This window comes from Homarus americanus, unplaced genomic scaffold (assembly GCF_018991925.1).
Source record: "Homarus americanus isolate GMGI-L3 unplaced genomic scaffold, GMGI_Hamer_2.0 scaffold15667, whole genome shotgun sequence".
NCBI lineage: Eukaryota > Metazoa > Arthropoda > Malacostraca > Decapoda > Nephropidae > Homarus > Homarus americanus.
In genome coordinates, this window is record NW_024726107.1 from 467,734 (window position 1) to 487,466 (window position 19,733).

Sequence of the window (19,733 nt, forward strand, 5' to 3'; positions counted from 1 at the left end):
CCCGGAAGAAGCAACAAAACATCCGGATGACCCTGGAAGAGGTGGTGTCCCGACCACAGGGAACTACCACGGGCCATCCAGAGAGCCTGTCGGCGACCACCAGGAAAGACTTTCCGGCCACATTAAAGAAGTCGGCGGACACGGACTCAAAGGGCCGCTTTGGGAGGTCATTGCACAGGTACGGCTCCTGTTGCTGGCTGGGCTGGAGTTGCTGGCAAGGCTCACAGGCCTGAACCGTGCTCTTAATATCGACGTCAATACCAGGCCAGAAGACGGTCTGACGGGCTCTGCGCCTGGTGGCTTCAACGCAGCGGTGGCTGTCATGGAGGCGGGATAAGGTGCGCCGGCGGAGGGCAGCGGGAACGACGATCCTGGGGCCGTACAACACCAGCTCTCCGTCCGCATAGAGGCTATCCCTTAGCTTCCAGAAGGGGAGGGCGGAGGCGTGAATGTCGTAGCGGTTGGTGGGGAATCCAGCGGAGACGTAGTCGAGGAGTTGGACGTATGCCGGGTCTTGAGCGGCGGCGATGCGAAGCTCCTGGAGAGTCCTATCGTCTTCGATGGAGGGCGTCGTCGTCGTCTTGTCAGCAAGAGAAGTGGCTGTGTGTGTCACTAAAGACCGAACGTGAGCCGCGGCCGTGGTACAGTCGACTTCATCTTCAGGTGTGGGGCGACTAACAGGGGCTCGGGAGAGGGCGTCTGGTATGCACAGAAGCTTCCCGGCGCGCCACACAGCTGTAAAGACGTAAGGGGCGGTCTTCTCTTTGAGACGTTGGAGGCGAGGATTTTCGATGGCGTCCAACGTGTAGTGATTGAGGATGGGTATGAGCGGGCGATGGTCCGTCATGAGGGTGAAATGCCCAAGGCCGAACAGGTAAAGGCGGCACTTGGCCATAGCCCAGGCGACTGCCAGCATCTCTAGTTCGATGGTGGCGTATCTGGTCTCCGTGTCGGTCAAAAACCTGGAGCCACACTGAACTAAGTGCAGTCTACCCTGGCCGTGATCTTGAAGGAGGGCATATCCGAGGCCGTATAGACGGGAGGCATCGGTCTGGAGGACCACTGGTAAGGACGGGTCAAAGGGTGCCAAGACTGGTGGTGACAGCAACGCCTTCTTAACATTCCTGAACGCTAAGTCGTGGTCAGGAGTCCAGAGGAAAGAGCGCTTGGGGCTAATGAGGGGGCGTAGAGGTTGGGCTGATGTGGCGATTTTAGGGGAGAAGTCGGCCAGCTGATTTACCAGGCCCATAAATGAGCGGAGGTCGGTCAGGTTCGCTGGAGTAGGGAAGTCCCTGATGGCCTTGACCTTCTCCTCATCAGCTGAGATCCCCTCTGGCGAGATGTTGTAGCCGCAGTAGTTAACTTGGGAGGCGGCGACCACAAATTTATCTTTGTTCAGGGTGATACCATGGGCACGACATCTTGTGAGCATCAGATGAACTCGGTTCAAGTGGGCCGGGAGATCATCGTCGAAGAGCAGGATGTCATCTACGACCTTCACGCAGTTGGTGACACCCTGCAGAGCCATATCCCCACGGAGGCAGTACGCATCCCCCGTTGCTGCGAAGCCCATGGGTCCGCGGCAGTGTTGGAAGCGGCCGTGGGGCGTGATGAATGTAGTGAGGTGGCGATCTTCTTCCGCCAGGTCGACTTGCCAGTACCCATGTAGTGCATCCGCCGTGGTAAAGAACTTTGCAGACGGGGTGACGCTGCGGACTGCTTGAATGGGCGTAGGCGATGGATGGGCGGGACGGGAGACCTGCGAGTTGAGATGGGTGAGGTCCACTGTGATGCGAACACCTACAGGCTTGGGTGCCAAGACCATAGGGTGGCACCACTCGGAGGGCTCCTCACCGGCGTGTCTGATGATCCCCTGCTGCACCAGAGAATCGAGCTCAGCCTTCACCTTGTCCCGTATGGCAAAGGGGATAGGCCTGGGTGTGTGGATGGCGAAAGGCGTCGCGCCAGGCTTGAGGTGGATTCTCATCGGGGGGCCTGTCATCTTCTTGAGCGGCGTCTTCTGGAGGTCGGACTTGGAGACAAGGACGTCGCTGAACTGGCGAAGAAAGAACTCCCGGGCGGCAGCAGGTGTGGTCATGGCTGCAACAGGTATCTCTGCACACCTGTTGAGGTGTGTCACGGCGAGGATGGGCTTTGGGAACTCGGGTGAGACGATGGCCAAGTCCTGACAATGGCCACATGACAAGAGAGGGGTTTGGATGCCCTCGTGGACGTGGACTGTGGCAAGGCAAGACTTGGGACCGAGCTGTAATGTTGCCTTGAAGCACCCCAAAGCTGGAGACATCGGGGACCCGTCCGCTGTGAGCACGTCGTTCATGGCTGTGGGTGACAGGATACTCCTGGGAATGTTGAGGGCGTCCAGGTGTGTTGGTCCAATCACCGTGATGTCCGCGCCCGTGTCAGGTATCATCAGAAGGTTGGAAGAGTTGGTGCCGTAGGACAGACGAACATTGACGGGCTTGGGGGACCTGTCACTCGAGGCATCATCCACGCGTAGGCATCCTTTGTTGTTCTTGGGAGACGGTGAAGAGACATTTTGACCTGGAGATGGAGGCTTCTTGGTGGACCCGCAACACTTGGCGAAGTGTCCTTGCTTGTTGCAAGCGTTGCATGAGACCTTGTTGGCGGGACATCGAGGTGTGCGGGGCCAATGGCCTTGAAACCCGCAGTTTCGACATGTACTATCAGCCGCAGGGCACTTTCCTGGACCGTTCTGACGCTGACAGCTTCTGCAGGATTCGGGGGAAAAAACTGGTGACCGTGACGGGGGCTGTGGAGAGGACGCCGTCTGCATCTGGCGTTGATTCCTCTTGTAGGTGGAGACGGCGTGAACTTGAGATGGTGATGAGTGTATAGCTGAGGCAGCCTCTCTTGTGGCCTCATACGACCTGCAACGGGTGACGAAGTCGGTGAGGGGAGAGGCGGCGTCGAGGGTGAGGAGTTTCTGAAGCAGGTCCTCGTCACGTACACCCATCAGCAAGATCATCTTGAGCTGGATCTCAGCACAGGTTACAGGATCGCCTGTACATAGGTCCACCTCGGCTGCTAGGTCCTTAAGTCGTGCGTAGAAGTCTGAGAATGATTCCCCAGAGGCTTGTTTGCAGGATAGCAGTTCCCTACGACGCAAAGCTTCATTGTGGAGGCCACGGAAATGACTCTGCAAGGCGTCTAAGACCTCTTTCACTGACATGGAGGAGTCAGGGGGAATGGCTAGCATGTGCTCTAGGAGGCGTTGAACATCGAGGGAAATGCACTATCTTAATTAGATGAGTTGTTTATGAGGGGGCATTCGGTTGAGGTCAGACATGACAGCAAAGTCTTCGAAACGACGTCGCCATTGACGGTATACTTGATATGTTGCATCAGATTGAAGAGGTGGGGGGCTGGTAACTGAAGACTTGCTGTGCAGGGGTGTGCTCGAGGCGGCAGGCGGTGGAGGAGGCACGGAGAGGTCGACGAGAGTTGAGACTGGAGCAGGTGGTTGAGAAGGCACTGAGGTATACCCAAGTGGGATAGGTGACGTGTGAGGAGGCGTTGTCTGAAGGATAGATGAAGAGGCTGAAGCTGGCGAATTGGTTGTGGCAGCTGGTGAAGTCGTCCTCGTTGCCAGCAATTCCAATAGTCCCAGGAGTTTGTGGTTATCAGCTTGGTGTTGTTGTTGAAGTTGAAGACGGTAAGCTGATTCCTCTGACTGTCTTGACAATTCCTCTTGACGTCTTGACCATTCCTCTTGACGTCGTTTTTCCTCCTCTAATTGACGTCTTTGGGCTTCCTTCTCTTGGGAAACTTGTAGGAAGTGAATTAACTGACGTATATCCTGGCTCCCATCCTTTGAATTTGGCGCGCCCGGCGTGTGAGGCGTGAGGGGGGGTGGGAGGGTCTGTGAGGCTTTGTTGTCCTCATAATCCTCATCTAAATTTCCCAGCAAATCGTCGTGGTCAGACATCTCGTGTTTGGTATGGTTGCGATGGGAAAGACAAGGAGAATAAGGTGGAGTGCTATGTTTTCGTCAATGTACTTGCCTAAGTGCGGGAACTGGCGGGCAAGGAAAAGAGTATTGACTGTAATATTTGTGAAGTGAGGGGAGACGGCTGGCAGCGGTGTATCCCTCCTGGCGCCCGGGCGAGGCTGGTTGTGAGTCAGTGGCTTGTGGGCCTGTGCGGACGGGGGGGTGTATGCCGGAGGTGCTGTCTTGGAGACTGGGCTGAAGGCGTTTCTGCTACCTGTAGGGCCGCAGAGACATACCGAACAGACATGAAAGGCACTGCACTTCACTTAGGGCACTTCACAAGGTCACAAACCACTTTAAATCCAGGGGCACTGTAGAGTAGATCTTCTGGACGGGAAACAGAGGAGGCCGGGAAACAGACGGGGCCGGCTCTTGAGGCTTGTAAACTGTCGTGTTGGAGCTACTCAACTGCGCCATGTGGTGTGATGAAATCCTAGACAAGGTTCTTCAAACTCCAATACCACGAGCAGTAGATATATTCAATAAGTGTACAAGACTTGGCAGGATAACCAACCGGTACAGGAACAGGAGTCAGCACAAGGAACTCCTCGTCGTAGGCAGGCCGAAGCCGATCTGAGGGAAATTAGCTAGCTAGGCAAGGAGAGTTGCTAGACATTACTAGGACAATAAATGGGGTCTTCTAATTACTCGACTAGCGCGGTACAGACATAGTGCATCGGGACATAGTAAGTGGACATAGGCATTAGACATAAGCATAGATATCAGACATGCTATAATAATATGTAGTAATACAGACATGTGAATAAATGGTACAATGAATGGTAACAGAGTCTTGGCGTCAGGCGTGTTCACATCTCTTGGTATTTACATATCTATACAGTTATTACAACTCTGGTTGCCATGGTAGTGTTTATTATGCTCTGATAGCCATAGCAATAGTTATTATAACTCTGGTGGGCATGGTAGTAGTTATTATAACCATGGTGGCCATGGCAGTAGTTATTATAACCCTGGTGGCCATAGCATTAGTCATTATAACCCTGGTGGCCATGACATTCGTTATTATAACCCTGTTGGCCATAGCAGTATTTCTTAAAACCCTGGTGGCCATGGCAACTTATTATAAGTCTGGTGGGCATGGTGGTGGTAATTATGCTCTGATGGCCATATCAGTAGTTATTATTACCCTGGTGGCCATGGCAGTAGTTATTGTAACTTTGGCGGCCATGGCAGTAGTTATTTTAATTTTGGCGGCCATGGCATTAGTTATTAGATTCTGATAGCCATGGCAGTAGTTAATATAACCCTGTTGGCCATAGCAGAAGGTAATATATCCCTGGTGGCCATAGCATTCGATATTATAACGCTGTTGGCCATAGCATTCGTCATTATAACGCTGTTGGCCATGGCAGTAGTTATTATGAGCCTGGTGGCCGTGGTAGTGGTTATTATGCTCTGATTGCCATGGCAGTTATTTTTATAACCCTGGAGGCCAAGGTAATATTGATTATAACCCTGGTGGCTATGGTAGTAGTTATTATAACCCTGATGGCCATGGCAGCAGTTATTATATCTCTGGTGGCCATGACAGTAGTTATTATAACCCTGTTGGCCATAGCAGTAGGTATTATATCCCTGGTGGCCATGGCAGTAGGTATTATAATTTTGGGGGCCATGGCAGTAGTTATTATACTCTGATGGCCATGGCAGCAGTTAATATAACCCTGGTGGCCATAGCATTCGTTATTATAACGCTGTTGGCCATAGCATTCGTTATTATAACGCTGTTGGCCATGGCAGTAATTATTATGAGCCTAGTGGCCGTGGTAGTGGTTATTATGCTCTGATTGCCATGGCAGTTATTTTTATAAGCCTGGAGGCCAAGGTAATATTGATTATAACCCTGGTGGCTATAGTAATAGTTATTATAACCCTGATGGCCATGGCAGCAGTTATTATAACCCTGGTGGCCATGACAGTAGTTATTATAACCCTGTTGACCATGGTAGTAGTTATTATAACTATGGTGGCCATGGCAGTTATTTCTATAACCATGGTGGCCACAAGCAATAGTTAATATAACTATGGTGACCATGACAGTAATTATTATATCCCTGGTGGGCATAGTGGTGCTTATAATGCTCTGATTGCCAGGACAGGAATTTTTATAACCCTGATGGACAAAGCAGTAGTTATTATAACCCTGGTGGTCATGGCAGTAGTGTTATAAACCTGTTGACCATGGCAGTAGTATTTATAACCCTATTGGCCATGGTAGTAGTTATTATAACCCTGGTGGGCATAGTGGCGGTTATAAGGCTCTGATGGCCTGGACAGGAATTTTTATAACCCTGATGGCAAAGGCAGTAGTTATCATAACCCTGGTGGCCATGGCATTAGTTATTATAACCCTGGAGGCCATAGCAGTAGTTACTATAACCCTAGTGGCCATGTTAGTAGTTATTATAACCCTGGTGGCGATATCATTAGTTACTATAAACCTGATGGCCATGGCAGTAGCTATTGTAACCCTGGTAGCTAAGGCAGTAGTTATTATAACCCTTATGGCCATTACATTATTAAGTTTACTGAGATGGCCATCGCAGGAGTTTTTATAACCATGTAGGCCTTGGTAGTAGTAATTATAACCCTGGTGGCCATGGCAGTAGTTATTATATCCCTGGTGGCCACGGCAGTAGTTATTATAACCCTGGTTTCCTTGGCAGTAGTTATTATAAGCCTTGTGGCCAAAGCAGTATTTATTATAACCCTAGTCGCCATGACGGTATTTATTATTTTCTGATGGTCATGGCAGTAGTTATTATAACCCGGGTGGCCACAGCAGTTCTTATTACAACCCTTGTGGGCATGGCAGTAGTTATTATAATCCTGGTGGCATGAGCATTAGTTATTATACTCTGGTGGCCATAGCAATAGTTATTATAACCTTGGTGGCCTTGGCATTCGTTACTATAACCCTGTTGGCCAATTTAGTACTTATTAGAATCCTGATAGCCATGGCAGTAGTTATTATTCTCTGATGTCCAAGGCAGTAGCTATTATAACCCTGGTGGCCACTGTACGTGTTCTGGGTATCAAGTTCTATCTACAGGAGCGAACACAAACACCTGTAGGGTTTCGTAGGTTCTATTTACTGGATATACAGATATGTGCACAAGGGAGGTAGCGCTCCTTACTCTGTATGGGGGTCAACTAGTCTCTAGGCGACATGTGGTGAGTGATACATTAGCAGCTTCCATATGTCGCCAGGCACATTAATTAAACATGTGGAACATGGTAGCTAGGCTGAATAAATAGTGTATACAAATGGAGCACATACATAATATACATACAGCATACATAATATACATACATAATACATAATATACATACACCTCCCTCCCCCCTATACGCTCATAGTAAAGTCTTGAGCGGACCTTTTCTCTTGGATCCGTTCTGAGCGTCGAGGGACTTGAACACTGGGAAGGGTATGGGACTCAACACTGGTGGCGGGGTCAGCAGAAGGCATTGTTACGGGGCGGAGAAAAAGGCGGTTCCTCCACCACACACGACCACTGGGTAACCGCACCTGGTAGTCCCATGACCTACCGAGACCCATGACTACGCCCACTTTGTCCCAACGTAGGGAGGTCGGGTCCTGAACACTGACTTGGGTGCCGACACTCACCCTGGGGAGAGAACGGGCGTGGTCGTTGTAGCGGGCGACGACGTCTTGAACACGTTCGGCGGCTCGGCCATCACAATCCTCTGTCTTGGCCTGCTACTCCTTGGAGAAGGTTTGAGGGTGAGCAGGGACACAAAAACGAAGGGGGCGTCCATACAAAACCTGGGCAGGGGAGCGTCCGGTGTAGTTAGCTGTGTTGCGGAGTTCAAGAAGATCCCGGTCGAAGGCCTCGCAGTCAATATTCACAGAAGGGGCCACCTTAAGGATGAGGTGCTTCAGGGATTTGACAGCAGCCTCAGCGTGACCATTGAACTGCGGGTAATGGGGCGATGACAACACATGCCGGACTCCCCATCGGTCAAGGAACACAGCAAAGTCCCGGCTTGTGAACTGGGGCCCTCCGTCGGTTCGCAGGCGTACAGGAACGCCCACGTCACGGAAGTAGTGGCGGAACTTGCTGATGGTGGCGGCACACGTCGTGTCATTACCGCACTTGATGACAACCGGCCAACCAGAGAGACGGTCGACGATAACAAGGAAGGACTTTCCTGACACAGAAAAAGTCGGCCGACACAGACTCAAAGGGGCGGGTAGGGTTGTCGTCACTCATGAAGGGTTCCTGCTGCTGGCTGGGTTGTAATACTTGGTAGGGCTCACACGCACGGACAACATTGGAGATGTCGGAGTCGATGCCGGGCCAGAACACAGTCTGTCGTGCACGTCGTTTGGTGGCCTCAGCTCCACGGTGACTGTCGTGAAGGCGAGCCAAGACGTGGGGACGCGAGGCAGCAGGGACAACTACACGTGCTCCGTACAGAACAAGGTCTCCGTCGCAGTAGAGTTCATCGCAGAGTTTCCAATACGGGAGCAGGGTGTGGTGAAGGTCGTAGCGGTTGCTAGGGAATTCATTCCTCACACACTCGACGAGTCGGACGTAGGAAGGGTCATCTCAGGCCGCTGTTCGAAGGTCCTCCATTGCCTTGTCGTCATCTGGTGACAGGTCCGAACGAAGGGATTGGACGGCGTGTAGAGTGACCACAGTCCTGACGGAAAGAGCGAGATCGACGTCGAGCACATGGTCTTCTGGAGTAGGGCGGCTGACAGGAGAGCGGGATAAGGCATCAGGGATGCAGAGCTCCTTACCAGCACGCCACACTGCTGTGAAGATGTACGCCGAGAGCTTCTCTTTCAGACGCTGGAGGCGAGGGTTCTCAACGGCGTCCAGCGTGTAGTGGTTGAGGATCTGGACAAGCGGGCGATGGTCGGTCACTAGGTGAAAGTGTTGCAGGCCTATGAGGTAAAACCTGCACTTGGACATCGCCCAAACCACAGCCAACAGCTCCAACTCAATAGTGGCGTCGCTCATTTCGGTGTCAGAGAGGAAACGCGAGCCACACTGGACGAGCCGGAACTGCCCTCCATCGTGATCCTGCAATAGGGCGTATCCTACGCCGTACAAGCGTGAGGCATCTGTCTGCAGAACCGTCGGCAAGGCTGGGTCAAACGTGGCGAGGACAGGTGGACTAGACAGGGCCTGTTTCACTTGCTGGAAGGCCTTGTCGTGGTCGGGGGTCCACAGGAATGTCCTCTTGGGGCTCATCAGGGGGCGAAGTGGTTGGGCAGCTGCGGAGATGTCCGGCGAAAACTCTGCTAACTGGTTGACGAGACCGATGAAGGACCTCAAGTCGGTGAGGTTAGCAGGGGTGGGAAAATCTGTGATGGCGCGGACCTTTTCCCGGTCAGCTGCGATACCATTCCCTGAGAGGGTGTACCCACAAAAGTCCACTGAAAAGCTGGCCAGAACAAACTTGTCGGCATTTAGGGTGATTCCGTGCTTCCGGCACCTGTTGAGTACCTTGTAGATACGGCAGAGATGATCCATGTACTCCTCATCGTACACGAGTATGTCGTCGACCACTTTCACGCAGTTTGCCAGACCTTGTAGAGCCATATCACCTTGAAGACAGAAAGTGTCTCCTGTAGCGGCGAATCCCATGGGGCCACGGCAATAACTGTAACGTCCATGCTGGGTAATGAAAGTTGTAAGTGGTCGGTCTTCTTCTGCAAGCTCTATCTGCCAGTATCCACACAGGGCGTCCATCGTCGTGAAGAAGCGCGCCTTCGGGTTCACACTGCGTATAGCTGCAAAGGGCGTGGGAGAAGGGTGCGCAGGACGAGACACCTGGCTGTTGAGCTTGGAGAGGTCAGTGGTGATCCGAACACCACCTTTGGGTTTTGCGACGACTACCATAGGGTGACACCATGGAGACGGGTCATCACCGGTTGGTGCAATAATTTCTTGGGCGACCATGGAGTCCAGCTCGTTTTTGACCGCCTCGTGGAAAGCCAGGGGGACCAGTCGAGGGGTGTAGATAGCGAAGGGCTTCGCGTCGTCCCTCAGGTGGATCCTCATGGGGGGACCTACCATCTTCTTGAGAGGCTTGGTTTCCAGAGCGGACTTGGTAACCAGAACGTCGCTGAATTCCTTCAGGAAGTACTTCCGAGCATCCGAAGGAGAGGTATCACTGGCAAGAGGCAGGGGTAGGGCGGCAGCAGGGTCTTTGCTGCTCCCTTCTTGTACCCTGTTGGCGTGTTTTACCTCGAGAATAGGTTTGGGGAAGCCCTGGGAGATGATGGCCAACTCTTGACAATGTCTGTAGGACAGCAAAGGAGTCGGGACACCGTTATGCACATCAATCCAGGCTTGACACGACCTGTTGCCAAAGGTGACTTGTGCTTGGAGTGAACCTAGGGCCGGGGTCATCTGTGAACCATCTGCCATAAAGCGGAGATCCTTGGGGGGCGGTCCTAGATCACTTGGAGAGAGCCCCAAGCATTGCAAATGCTGGGGACCGATGACTGTAGCATCAGCGCCGGTGTCGGGCAACATCTGAAGACGGGATGACACACTGCCATAGGTCACGATGACACTGATGTACTGGGGGACTTTGATCCTGGGACGCGAGGGGGAACACACATTCTTAATATGGCTCGAGCGTTGTCCAGGGTCGTCATGCTTCTGATTGGAAGACTGTGGGGCAGCCCTCACTGGTGGAAGGGCGCTAAAGCTTCCGCCGACGCTGTCCCTTGGGTTTGTTGGAAGGGCAACACTTGTCGTAGTGGCCCAGACGACCGCACACATTGCACTGGACGCGTTTAGCTGGGCACCGTACTGTGAGTGACCAGTGGCCCTTACGGTCACAACTGTTGCAGGTAGACTCAGCAGCTGGACACACCTGTGTTCCGTGCTGCTTACCACAGTTGTTACAAAAGGAGCCCGGTGTGGGCGTGGTGGGCGAAGGCGTTGGAGTAGACTTCTTGTCCTTCTTGTACCGGGACACAGCGCGTACAGCTGTAGTGGGAGCTCGGATGGCAGAGGTGGCACACCTGGCAGCCTCATAGGAGCGACATATCGTCAACACATCCTTAAGAGAAGAGGAAGAGTCGAGGGAGGTGAGGCGTTGGACAAGCTCCTCGTCCTTAACACCCATCAGGATCACCTGCTTCAACTGGGTCTCCTTGCACTGCTGGTGATTACCTGGGCATATATCTACCTCTTCCGAGGCATCAAAAGTCTCGCCCTCCATCTGTCTGCAGCTAAACAATTCCCTCCTGCGTAGAGCTTCATTCCGCTGCCCTTTGATGTGCTGCTGTAGAATGTCCAGTACCTCCTCTACAGAAAACGAAGAGGTCGGAGGTACCTGCAACGTATGTTCCAAGACACGCTGAGTTTCCAAGGACAGGCACATACGCAGCTGAATAAGTTGTTTAGGCTGTGACAAACTCTGGAGATCCACCATTGTAGCATAATCAGTCCACCGTCGCCGCCATTCACGTAAAGTCTGGAAATTCACATCAGGCTTCAAGATGGACTGTGTTTGAGCAGCCGCTTTGGGTGGGGCTTGGGAGGGTGAAGAAAGCGTTGATGAGGTATCTGAACCAGTTGATACCGAGGCAGTGTTAGAGCCAGGGGCTTGGTTAACAGTGAGGCGAGATATCAAAGCTTCAAACCGTGCACTGTCTTCCAATCTCCGTTGGTGGTCTCTCTCTGCCTCTGCTTGCCTTCTTTCTTCGTCCTCCACACGTCTTTTAGCAAAGTCGTGACGCCGTTCATCTCTCATAAACTTCATTAAAGCAATTATCTCTGGAGACAACGCTGAATATCGAGGTGAAGGGCTGCGCGATGTGGTGGGAGCTGGAGCACCCTGTCCCGCCTGGTCATCCATCTCTGCCGAGCTGTCATCCGACTGACTCATCCGGGCGTTGGCTCCACGACTGCGTAAGGCACGAGACATAATTACTTCATCTGTGTACTGTGTCTTAAATCAGTGTTGACCGGTCAGCCCGTCGTATCAACAAGATCTGAGACAAAAAATTAATTAAATGAACAGATAAGTAGATTATATATATAAAATATATATAAAGGAATGGCCGCAGTCATTGTGTTCTTACGTGTGTGTGTGTGCGTGTGTGTGCGCGCGTCTCGGGCGGGCAGTGTCTCGCTGTGAGGGGGTGGAGGCGACGACTGGCGTCAGTTACCCTCCAGGCTTCGGGAGGGGAGGTGTACTCAAGTACTCCTTGCAAATGCCCAGAACATGCCTTTTACCTTGGGAATCCTTTAGAACAAGGTCACACAGTTATGACACTAAACACACAATGCACTAAACACTTCACAGAAAATCACTGTCACTGACACTGCTCAAAGTTGCTATAAATTCTTGGAGGAGACGGCCACTAGCGGCGGTTGACGCAGAGCAGGAGTCCATAAGCCCTGTCTTCCCACAAACTTTACACTGTTACTTGTATAATTATCCAGTAAAATTAAACACTGCGCCATGTACGTGTTCTGGGTATCAAGTTCTATCTACAGGAGCGAACACAAACACCTGTAGAGTTTCGTAGGTTCTATTTACTGGATAAACAGATATGTACACAAGGGAGGTAGCGCTCCTTACTCTGTATGGGGGTCAACTAGTCTCTAGGCGACATGTGGTGAGTGATACATTAGCAGCTTCCATATGTCGCCAGGCACATTAATTAAGCATGTGAAACATGGTAACTACATTGCCACACGCTGCTAGCTAGGCTGAATAAATAGTGTATACAAATGGAGCACATACATAATATACATACAGCATACATAATATACATACATAATACATAATATACATACAGCCACAGCATTAGTTAATATAACCCTGGTGGCCAGGGCGGTAGTTATTATTACCCTGGTGGCCATGGCAGAATATATTATAATCCTGAAGTCCATGGTGGTCGTTATTATACTCTGGTGGCCATGGCATCAGTAATTATAACCGTGGTGGCCATGGCAGTAGTTATTATTACCCTGGTGGCCAGAACAGTATTTATTATATCCCTGGTGGCAATACCAGTACTTAATATAATCGTGGTGGCCATGGCAGTAGTTATTATGACCCTGGAGGCCATAGCAACAGTGAATATATCCCTGTTGCCAATGGCAGTAGATATCCATGGCAGTATCTATTTTCACTGATTGCCATGGCAGGAGTTTTTATAAACCTGGTTGCCATGGCAGGTGTTAGTATAACCCTGGTGGCCATGGTAGTAGTTATTATAGCTCTGGTGGCCATGGCAATTGTTATTATAACCCTGGTGGCCTTGGTAATAGTTATTATAACCCTGGTGTTCATGGCACTATTTATTATAACACTGACGGCCATGGCAGTACTTATTATAGCCCTAGTGGCCGTGGCATTAGTTATTATAACCCTGGTGGCCATGGCAGTAGTTATTATACTGTGATGGCCATGGCAGTAGTTATTATAACCCTGGAGGCAATGGTGGCAGTGATAATAACCTTGGTGATGATGGCATTAGTTATTATAACCCTGATGGCCATGGCATTAATTATTATAGCCCTGTTGGCCATTGCATTTGTTATTATAAACCCTTGTGGGCATGGCAGTAGTTAGTATAACTCTGGTTACCATGGTAGTGGTTATTATAACCCTGATGGCCATGGCAGTATCTATTTTGCACTGATCGCCATGGCAGGAGTTTTTATAACCCTGGATGCCATGGCAATTATTATGATAACCCTTGTGGCCATAGCAGCAGTTATTTTAACCCTGATGGCCATGGATGGAGTTATTTTACTCTGATGGCCATGGCAGGAGAAATATAACCCTGGTGGCCATAGCAATAATTATTATGACCCTAGTGGCCATGGCAGTAGATATTATAACCCTGGTGGCTATGGCAATAATTAATATAAGCATGGTGGCCATTGTAGTAGTTAATATAACCTTGATGGCCATGGCAGTAGTTATTATACTCTGATGGCCATAGCAGTAGTTATTATATCACTGGTGGCAATAGCAGAAGTTATTATAACCTTGGTGGCCATGGAATTTGTTATTATAATCCTGGTGGCCATTGTGGTGGTTATAATGCCTTGATGGCCTTGACAGAAATGTTTATAACCCTGGTGGCCATGGCAATAGTTATTATAAACCTGGTAGCCAGGGCTGTAGTTATTATAACCTTGGTGTTCATGGCACTATTTATTATAACACTGACGGCCATGGCATTATTTATTAAATCCCTGGTGGCAATGGCAATAGTTATTATAACCCTGGTGGCCATTGTAGTAGTTATTATAACCCTGATTGCCATGGCAGTAGTTATTATAACCCTGGTAAACAGGGTAGTAGTTATCATAACCTTGGTGGCCATAGCACTAGTTATTATAACCCTTGTGGCCAGGGCTGTAGTTATCATAACCTTGGTGTTCATGACACTATTTATTATAACACTGACGGCCATGGCAGTAGTTATTTTATCCCTGGTGGCCATGACAGTAGTTATTATAAACCCTTGTGTCCACAAGAACATAAGAAACATCAGAAAATAAGGAGTCTGCATTAGGCCGGTTGGCCTGTGCATGGCAGCTCCTGTCGAGAGTTGCTTCCACTCTCTATCTCCCATTAAGCTATCTAGCCTCCTTTTAAAACTTTACAGCGTTATCATAAGCCTGGTGGCCATGACAGTAGTTCTTATACTCTGAGGGCCAGTGCAGTAGTTATTAAAACCCTTGTGGCAATGGCAGTAGTTACTGTAACCCTGATGGCCATGGATACAGTAATTTTACACTGATGGCCATGGCTGTAGTTATTATAACCCTGGTAGCCGTGGTAGTACTTATTATAACCCTGGTGGCCATAGCAGTTGTATTGTAACCCTGGTGGCCATGGTAGTTTTTATTATACCCCTGATGGCCATAACAGTAGTTATTATGACCCTGGTGGCCATGGCAGTAGTTATTATACTCTAATGACCTTGGCAGTAGTTATTATATCCCTGGTAGCCATGGTGGTGTTTATAATGCTCTGATTACAATGGCAGGAATGTTTATAACCCTGGTAGCAATGGTAGCATTTCTTTAACCCTGGTGGCCATGGCAGTAGTTATTATAACCCTGATGGCCAAGGCAATAGTTATTATTCTTTGATTGCCGTGGCAGTAGTTATTATTACCCTGGGGGCTATGGCAGTAGTTTTTATAACCCTTGTGGCCTTGGCAATTGATTTTATAACCCTGGTGACCACGGCAGTAATTATTATACTCTGACAGCCATGACAGTAGTTATTGTAACCCTCGTGGCCATGGTGGTAGTTATTATACACTGGTGTCCATGGCAGTAGTTATTATAACCCTGATGACCACGGCAGTAGTTATTATACTCTGACAGCCATGACAGTAGCTATTGTAACCCTCGTGGCCATGGTGGTAGTTATTATACTCTGGTGTCCATTGCAGTAGTTATTATAACCCTGATGACCATGGCAGTTGTTATTATACTCTGATAGCAATGGCAGTAGTTAGTATAACCCTGGTGGCCGTAGAAGTAATTATTATAACTATGGTGGCCATGGCAGCAGTTAGTATAGCCCTGGTGGTCATGGCAGTATTTATTATAACCCTGGTGGCCATACCAGTTGTTACTATTACCCTGGTGGTCATGATAGTGGTTATTATGCCTTGATGGCCATGGCAGGAGTTATTATAACCCTGGTGGCCATGGCAATAGTTATTATATTCAGTTGGCCATGGTAATAGTTGATATAACCCTGGTGGCTGTGGCAATAGTTTTTATAACCCTGATGGCCATCACAGTAGTTTTTAAACTCTGATGGCCATGGCAGTAATTATTATAACCCTGGTGGTCATAGCAGGAGTTATTATAACCCTGGTGGCCATGGCATTATTTATTATAACCCTGGTGGTCATGGCAGAATTTATTTTAACCCTGTTGGCCATGGCAGTTATTATTATAATCCTGGTGGTCATATCAGTGGTTAGTATAACCCTGATGGCAATGGCAGTTTTTATTATAATCCTGGTGTCCACAGTAGTGTTATTATGACCTTGGTGGCCATGTCAGTCGTTATTATAACCCTGGTGGCCATGGCAAAATTTATTATATTCCTGGTGGGCATGGTAGTAGTTATTATAATCCTGATGGTCATTGCAGTTGTTATTATACTCTGGTGGCCATGGTAGTAGTTATTATAACCCTGGTGGCCATTATAATAGTTATTATAACCTTGGTGGCCAAGGTAGTAGTTATTATAACCCTGGTGACCATGGCAGTAGTTATTATGACACTGGTGGCCGTAGCAGTAGTTATTATAACCCTAGTGGTCATGGTAGTAGTTATTATAACCCTGGAGATAATGGCTGTAGTTTCTATACTCTGATGGCCATGGCAAGTTATTATAATCTTGGTTGCATGGTAACAGTTATTATAACCCAGGTGGCCATGATAGTTGTTATTATATCCCTGGTGGCCATGGTAGTAGTTATTATAACCCTGATGGCCATGGCAATAGTTATTATAACCCTGGTGGTCATGGCAGTAGTTATTATAACCTTGGTGGCCGTAGCAGTAGTTATTATAACCCTGGTGACCATGGCAGTTGTTATTATAACCCTGGTGGCCATGGCAGTAGTCAATATAACCCTTGTGGCCATGGTAGTAGTTATTATAACCCTGGTGGTCAAGGTAGTAGTTAGTGTAACCTTGGTCGCCATAGCAGTAGTTATTATAACCCTGGTGGCCATTGCAATATAAATTATAACCCTGGTGGTCATTTCAATATTAATTATAACCCTGTTTGCCATGGTAGCAGTTATTATAACCCTTGTGACCAATACAATATATTTTATAACCCTGGTGGCCACGGTAGTAGTAATATAACCTTGGTGGCCATTACTATTTATATTATGACCATGGTGGCCATGGTATCCATGGTAGTAGTTATTATAACCTTGGTGGCTGTAAACGCCTTAGTTAAGGACGTTCAGGTGACGGGCAAGTCGAAGGGAATGATTGAAACCCGTCTTTTGACGCATTCAATATTTATTGATGTGGTCAAAACCTGCAGACAACAAGGCGTTCATTAGTATTACATGGTGATCTATCTGATACTTAATTAGTTAGTCTCACACAATTTATCTTAATTATAATTGATTATTGATCATAATGACATCATACAAAGTTCATAACTCTATTAATCTTAGCTACACTTCATTCAGCGTTGTCTTATTGCGCCAGATAAGGCAGGAATGAGTGGGAATAATTAGTCCACAATATTTCAGTACTGAGGGGTATGTCATCACTTGGCTGTACTTACAAGTGCCGGGTCAATGCGAACCAGTATGGTGTTCCAAGGGAAGATAGTACTGTGTAAATTGTTCCAATTCAAAAATTTGGCCAGGATTGGGAATTGTTGTTCACCACTGCTAGCAGAGGGCTGGGCGTCACAGCATCACTTGAGGGGGCAGTCTCCTAGAGTCCAGGTGGCCACGCCGCCTTTTAAACCATACATTTAGCAGAGTCAGGACCTCTTCTCCATAAACACCGTCCACCCCCTATCTTTGTTCCGGTAAGGCAGCAAAAACGTCAGCACTGACACCAGTGCTGACGCCAGCGGTGATAACACTCCCAGCGATGCCAGCATTTATGCCAGTGGCGATGACACTCCCGGTGGTAAACAACGCCCCCAGCTGCCACATCTGTCGAGGTAACAGGTTGCATGGTGGGGGGGGGACATCACTCGAGAGGGCTATCTGTGTCATGAGAGCCATGCCACCCTCTCAGCGCTCACGCCAGTGATGATGACACTCCCAGTGGTAAATACCGCCCCCTCCCCCCCCCCCAGTTGCCACACCTGGTGTGGTAATAGGCCGCATGGGTGGGAGGGAGGTTGAGGCACGTGGTCGCAGGCTGAGATCTAATGTTTTGTTAAGCAAACGTCAGCTCTGACACCAATGATAAAACCCAGCTGCGATAACAGTGGCCATTACAATTTATATTATGACCATGGTGGCCATGGTAGTAATTATTATAACCCTGGTGGCCATTACAATATATATCATAACCCTGGTGGTCATTGCAATATAAATTATAGCCCTGGTGGCCATGGTAGTAGTTATTATGACCCTGGTGGCCATTATATTAGTTATTATGACCCTGGTGGCCATCACAATATATATTATAACCCTGGTGGCCATGGTAGTAGTTATTATGACCCTCGTGGCCATTAGGATATATATTATAACCCTGGTGACCATGATAGTAGTTATTATAACCCTGGAGGCCATTACAATATATATTATAACCCTGGTGGCCATGGTCGTGGTTATTATAACCCTGGTGGCCTTGGTAGTAGTTATTGTAACCCTGATGGCCATTACAATATATATTATAACCCTGGTGGTCAAGGTAGTAGTTATTATAACTCTGGTGGCCATGGTAGTTATTATAACCCTGGTGGCCATTACAATATATAATATAACCCTGGTGGTCATGGTAGTTGTTATTATAACCCTGGTGACCATGGTAGTAGTTATTATAACCCTCGTGGTCATGGTAGAAGTTACTATAACCCTGGTGGCCATGGTAGTTATTATAACCCTGGTTATCATATAACACAAATTTTTTAACAGACCCTGGTGGTGGCGGTGGCGCGGGGTCTGAGGTAAGCAGTGGGGGCAGCCGAGCGAGCGATAGGGAGTTGCTGGCGATTTTGATGAACCGCCTGGTGGCCATGGAAACCCAGCTCTCCCACGCCCGCCAGTCTCTTAAGCAGAGAGATTTCCACATCGCCGTGTTAGAGGAGAAAGTAAGGTGAGTCATGATGACGGGTTTATGGTGCCACACCTGCGCTAATGCTTCACCTGTTATGGTGTTTCACCTGTGGTGGTTTTTCACCTATGCTATTGCTTCAACTGTGCTAGTGATTCATCTGTGCTAGTGCTTCAAGTGTGCTAGTGATTCACATGTGCTAGCGCTTCACCTGTGCTAGTGCTTAAACTGTGCTGGTCATTCACCTGTGCTAGTGCCTCACCTGTGCTAGCGATTCACGTGTGCTAGTGCGTCAACTGTGCTAGTGATTCACCTGTGATAGTGCTTAAACTGTGCTGGTCATTCACCTGTGCTAGTGTTTCAACTGCACTAGTGATTCACCTGCCCTGCTAGCCATACTTAAGATTGCTACATCGTTACATCTGTACGAAGACGACACTAGTGGATGATACACCTATACTAGTATCACCTGTAATTGCGTTACACCTGTACTGATACCATATATGGGCTTGTTGTTGTGATCTTGTCCAGTAGATAGCGTTAGTAGTTCATGTGTGTGTCAAATTAGTTACTACACACTCCCCGTCATTCATCAACTTTACCTTCTCTTAACTGTATTAATCTCCTTTATTGAAATTCATTTAGGGTGAGCTGTAGTATACTGTGAGCAGATCATCTTCGTATTTACCTGCTAACATAAAGCTACATAAGCTGACAGTGAGAGCTTCGTTTACCGTTTTACCATAAAATTTGATTTAGAATCTGGAAAAAAATACAAGAATATTTAGACTCCCAAACTGTGGTGTTTACGTTAATTCAAGTCAGATGTGAATATGATTAAATGGGCGACTCTTCAAGATATCACGAGCCAGGAAGAGTTTCGTAATTATCAAGGAGTTATTTGGAGAAGATCGGTGGTGTCTTTA

General features: G+C 48.6%; 1 protein-coding gene across 1 annotated transcript in view; it reads left to right on the plus strand.

The window, feature by feature from the left end:
* The window catches only part of LOC121865347, an 89,078-nt gene that overhangs the window by 55,070 nt on the left and 14,275 nt on the right, over positions 1–19,733 (plus strand). The window contains exon 4 of the mRNA XM_042364687.1: positions 18,669–18,849. Within this exon, the coding sequence (XP_042220621.1) occupies positions 18,669–18,849 (181 nt within the window). The remainder of the gene's footprint in view (positions 1–18,668; positions 18,850–19,733) is intronic.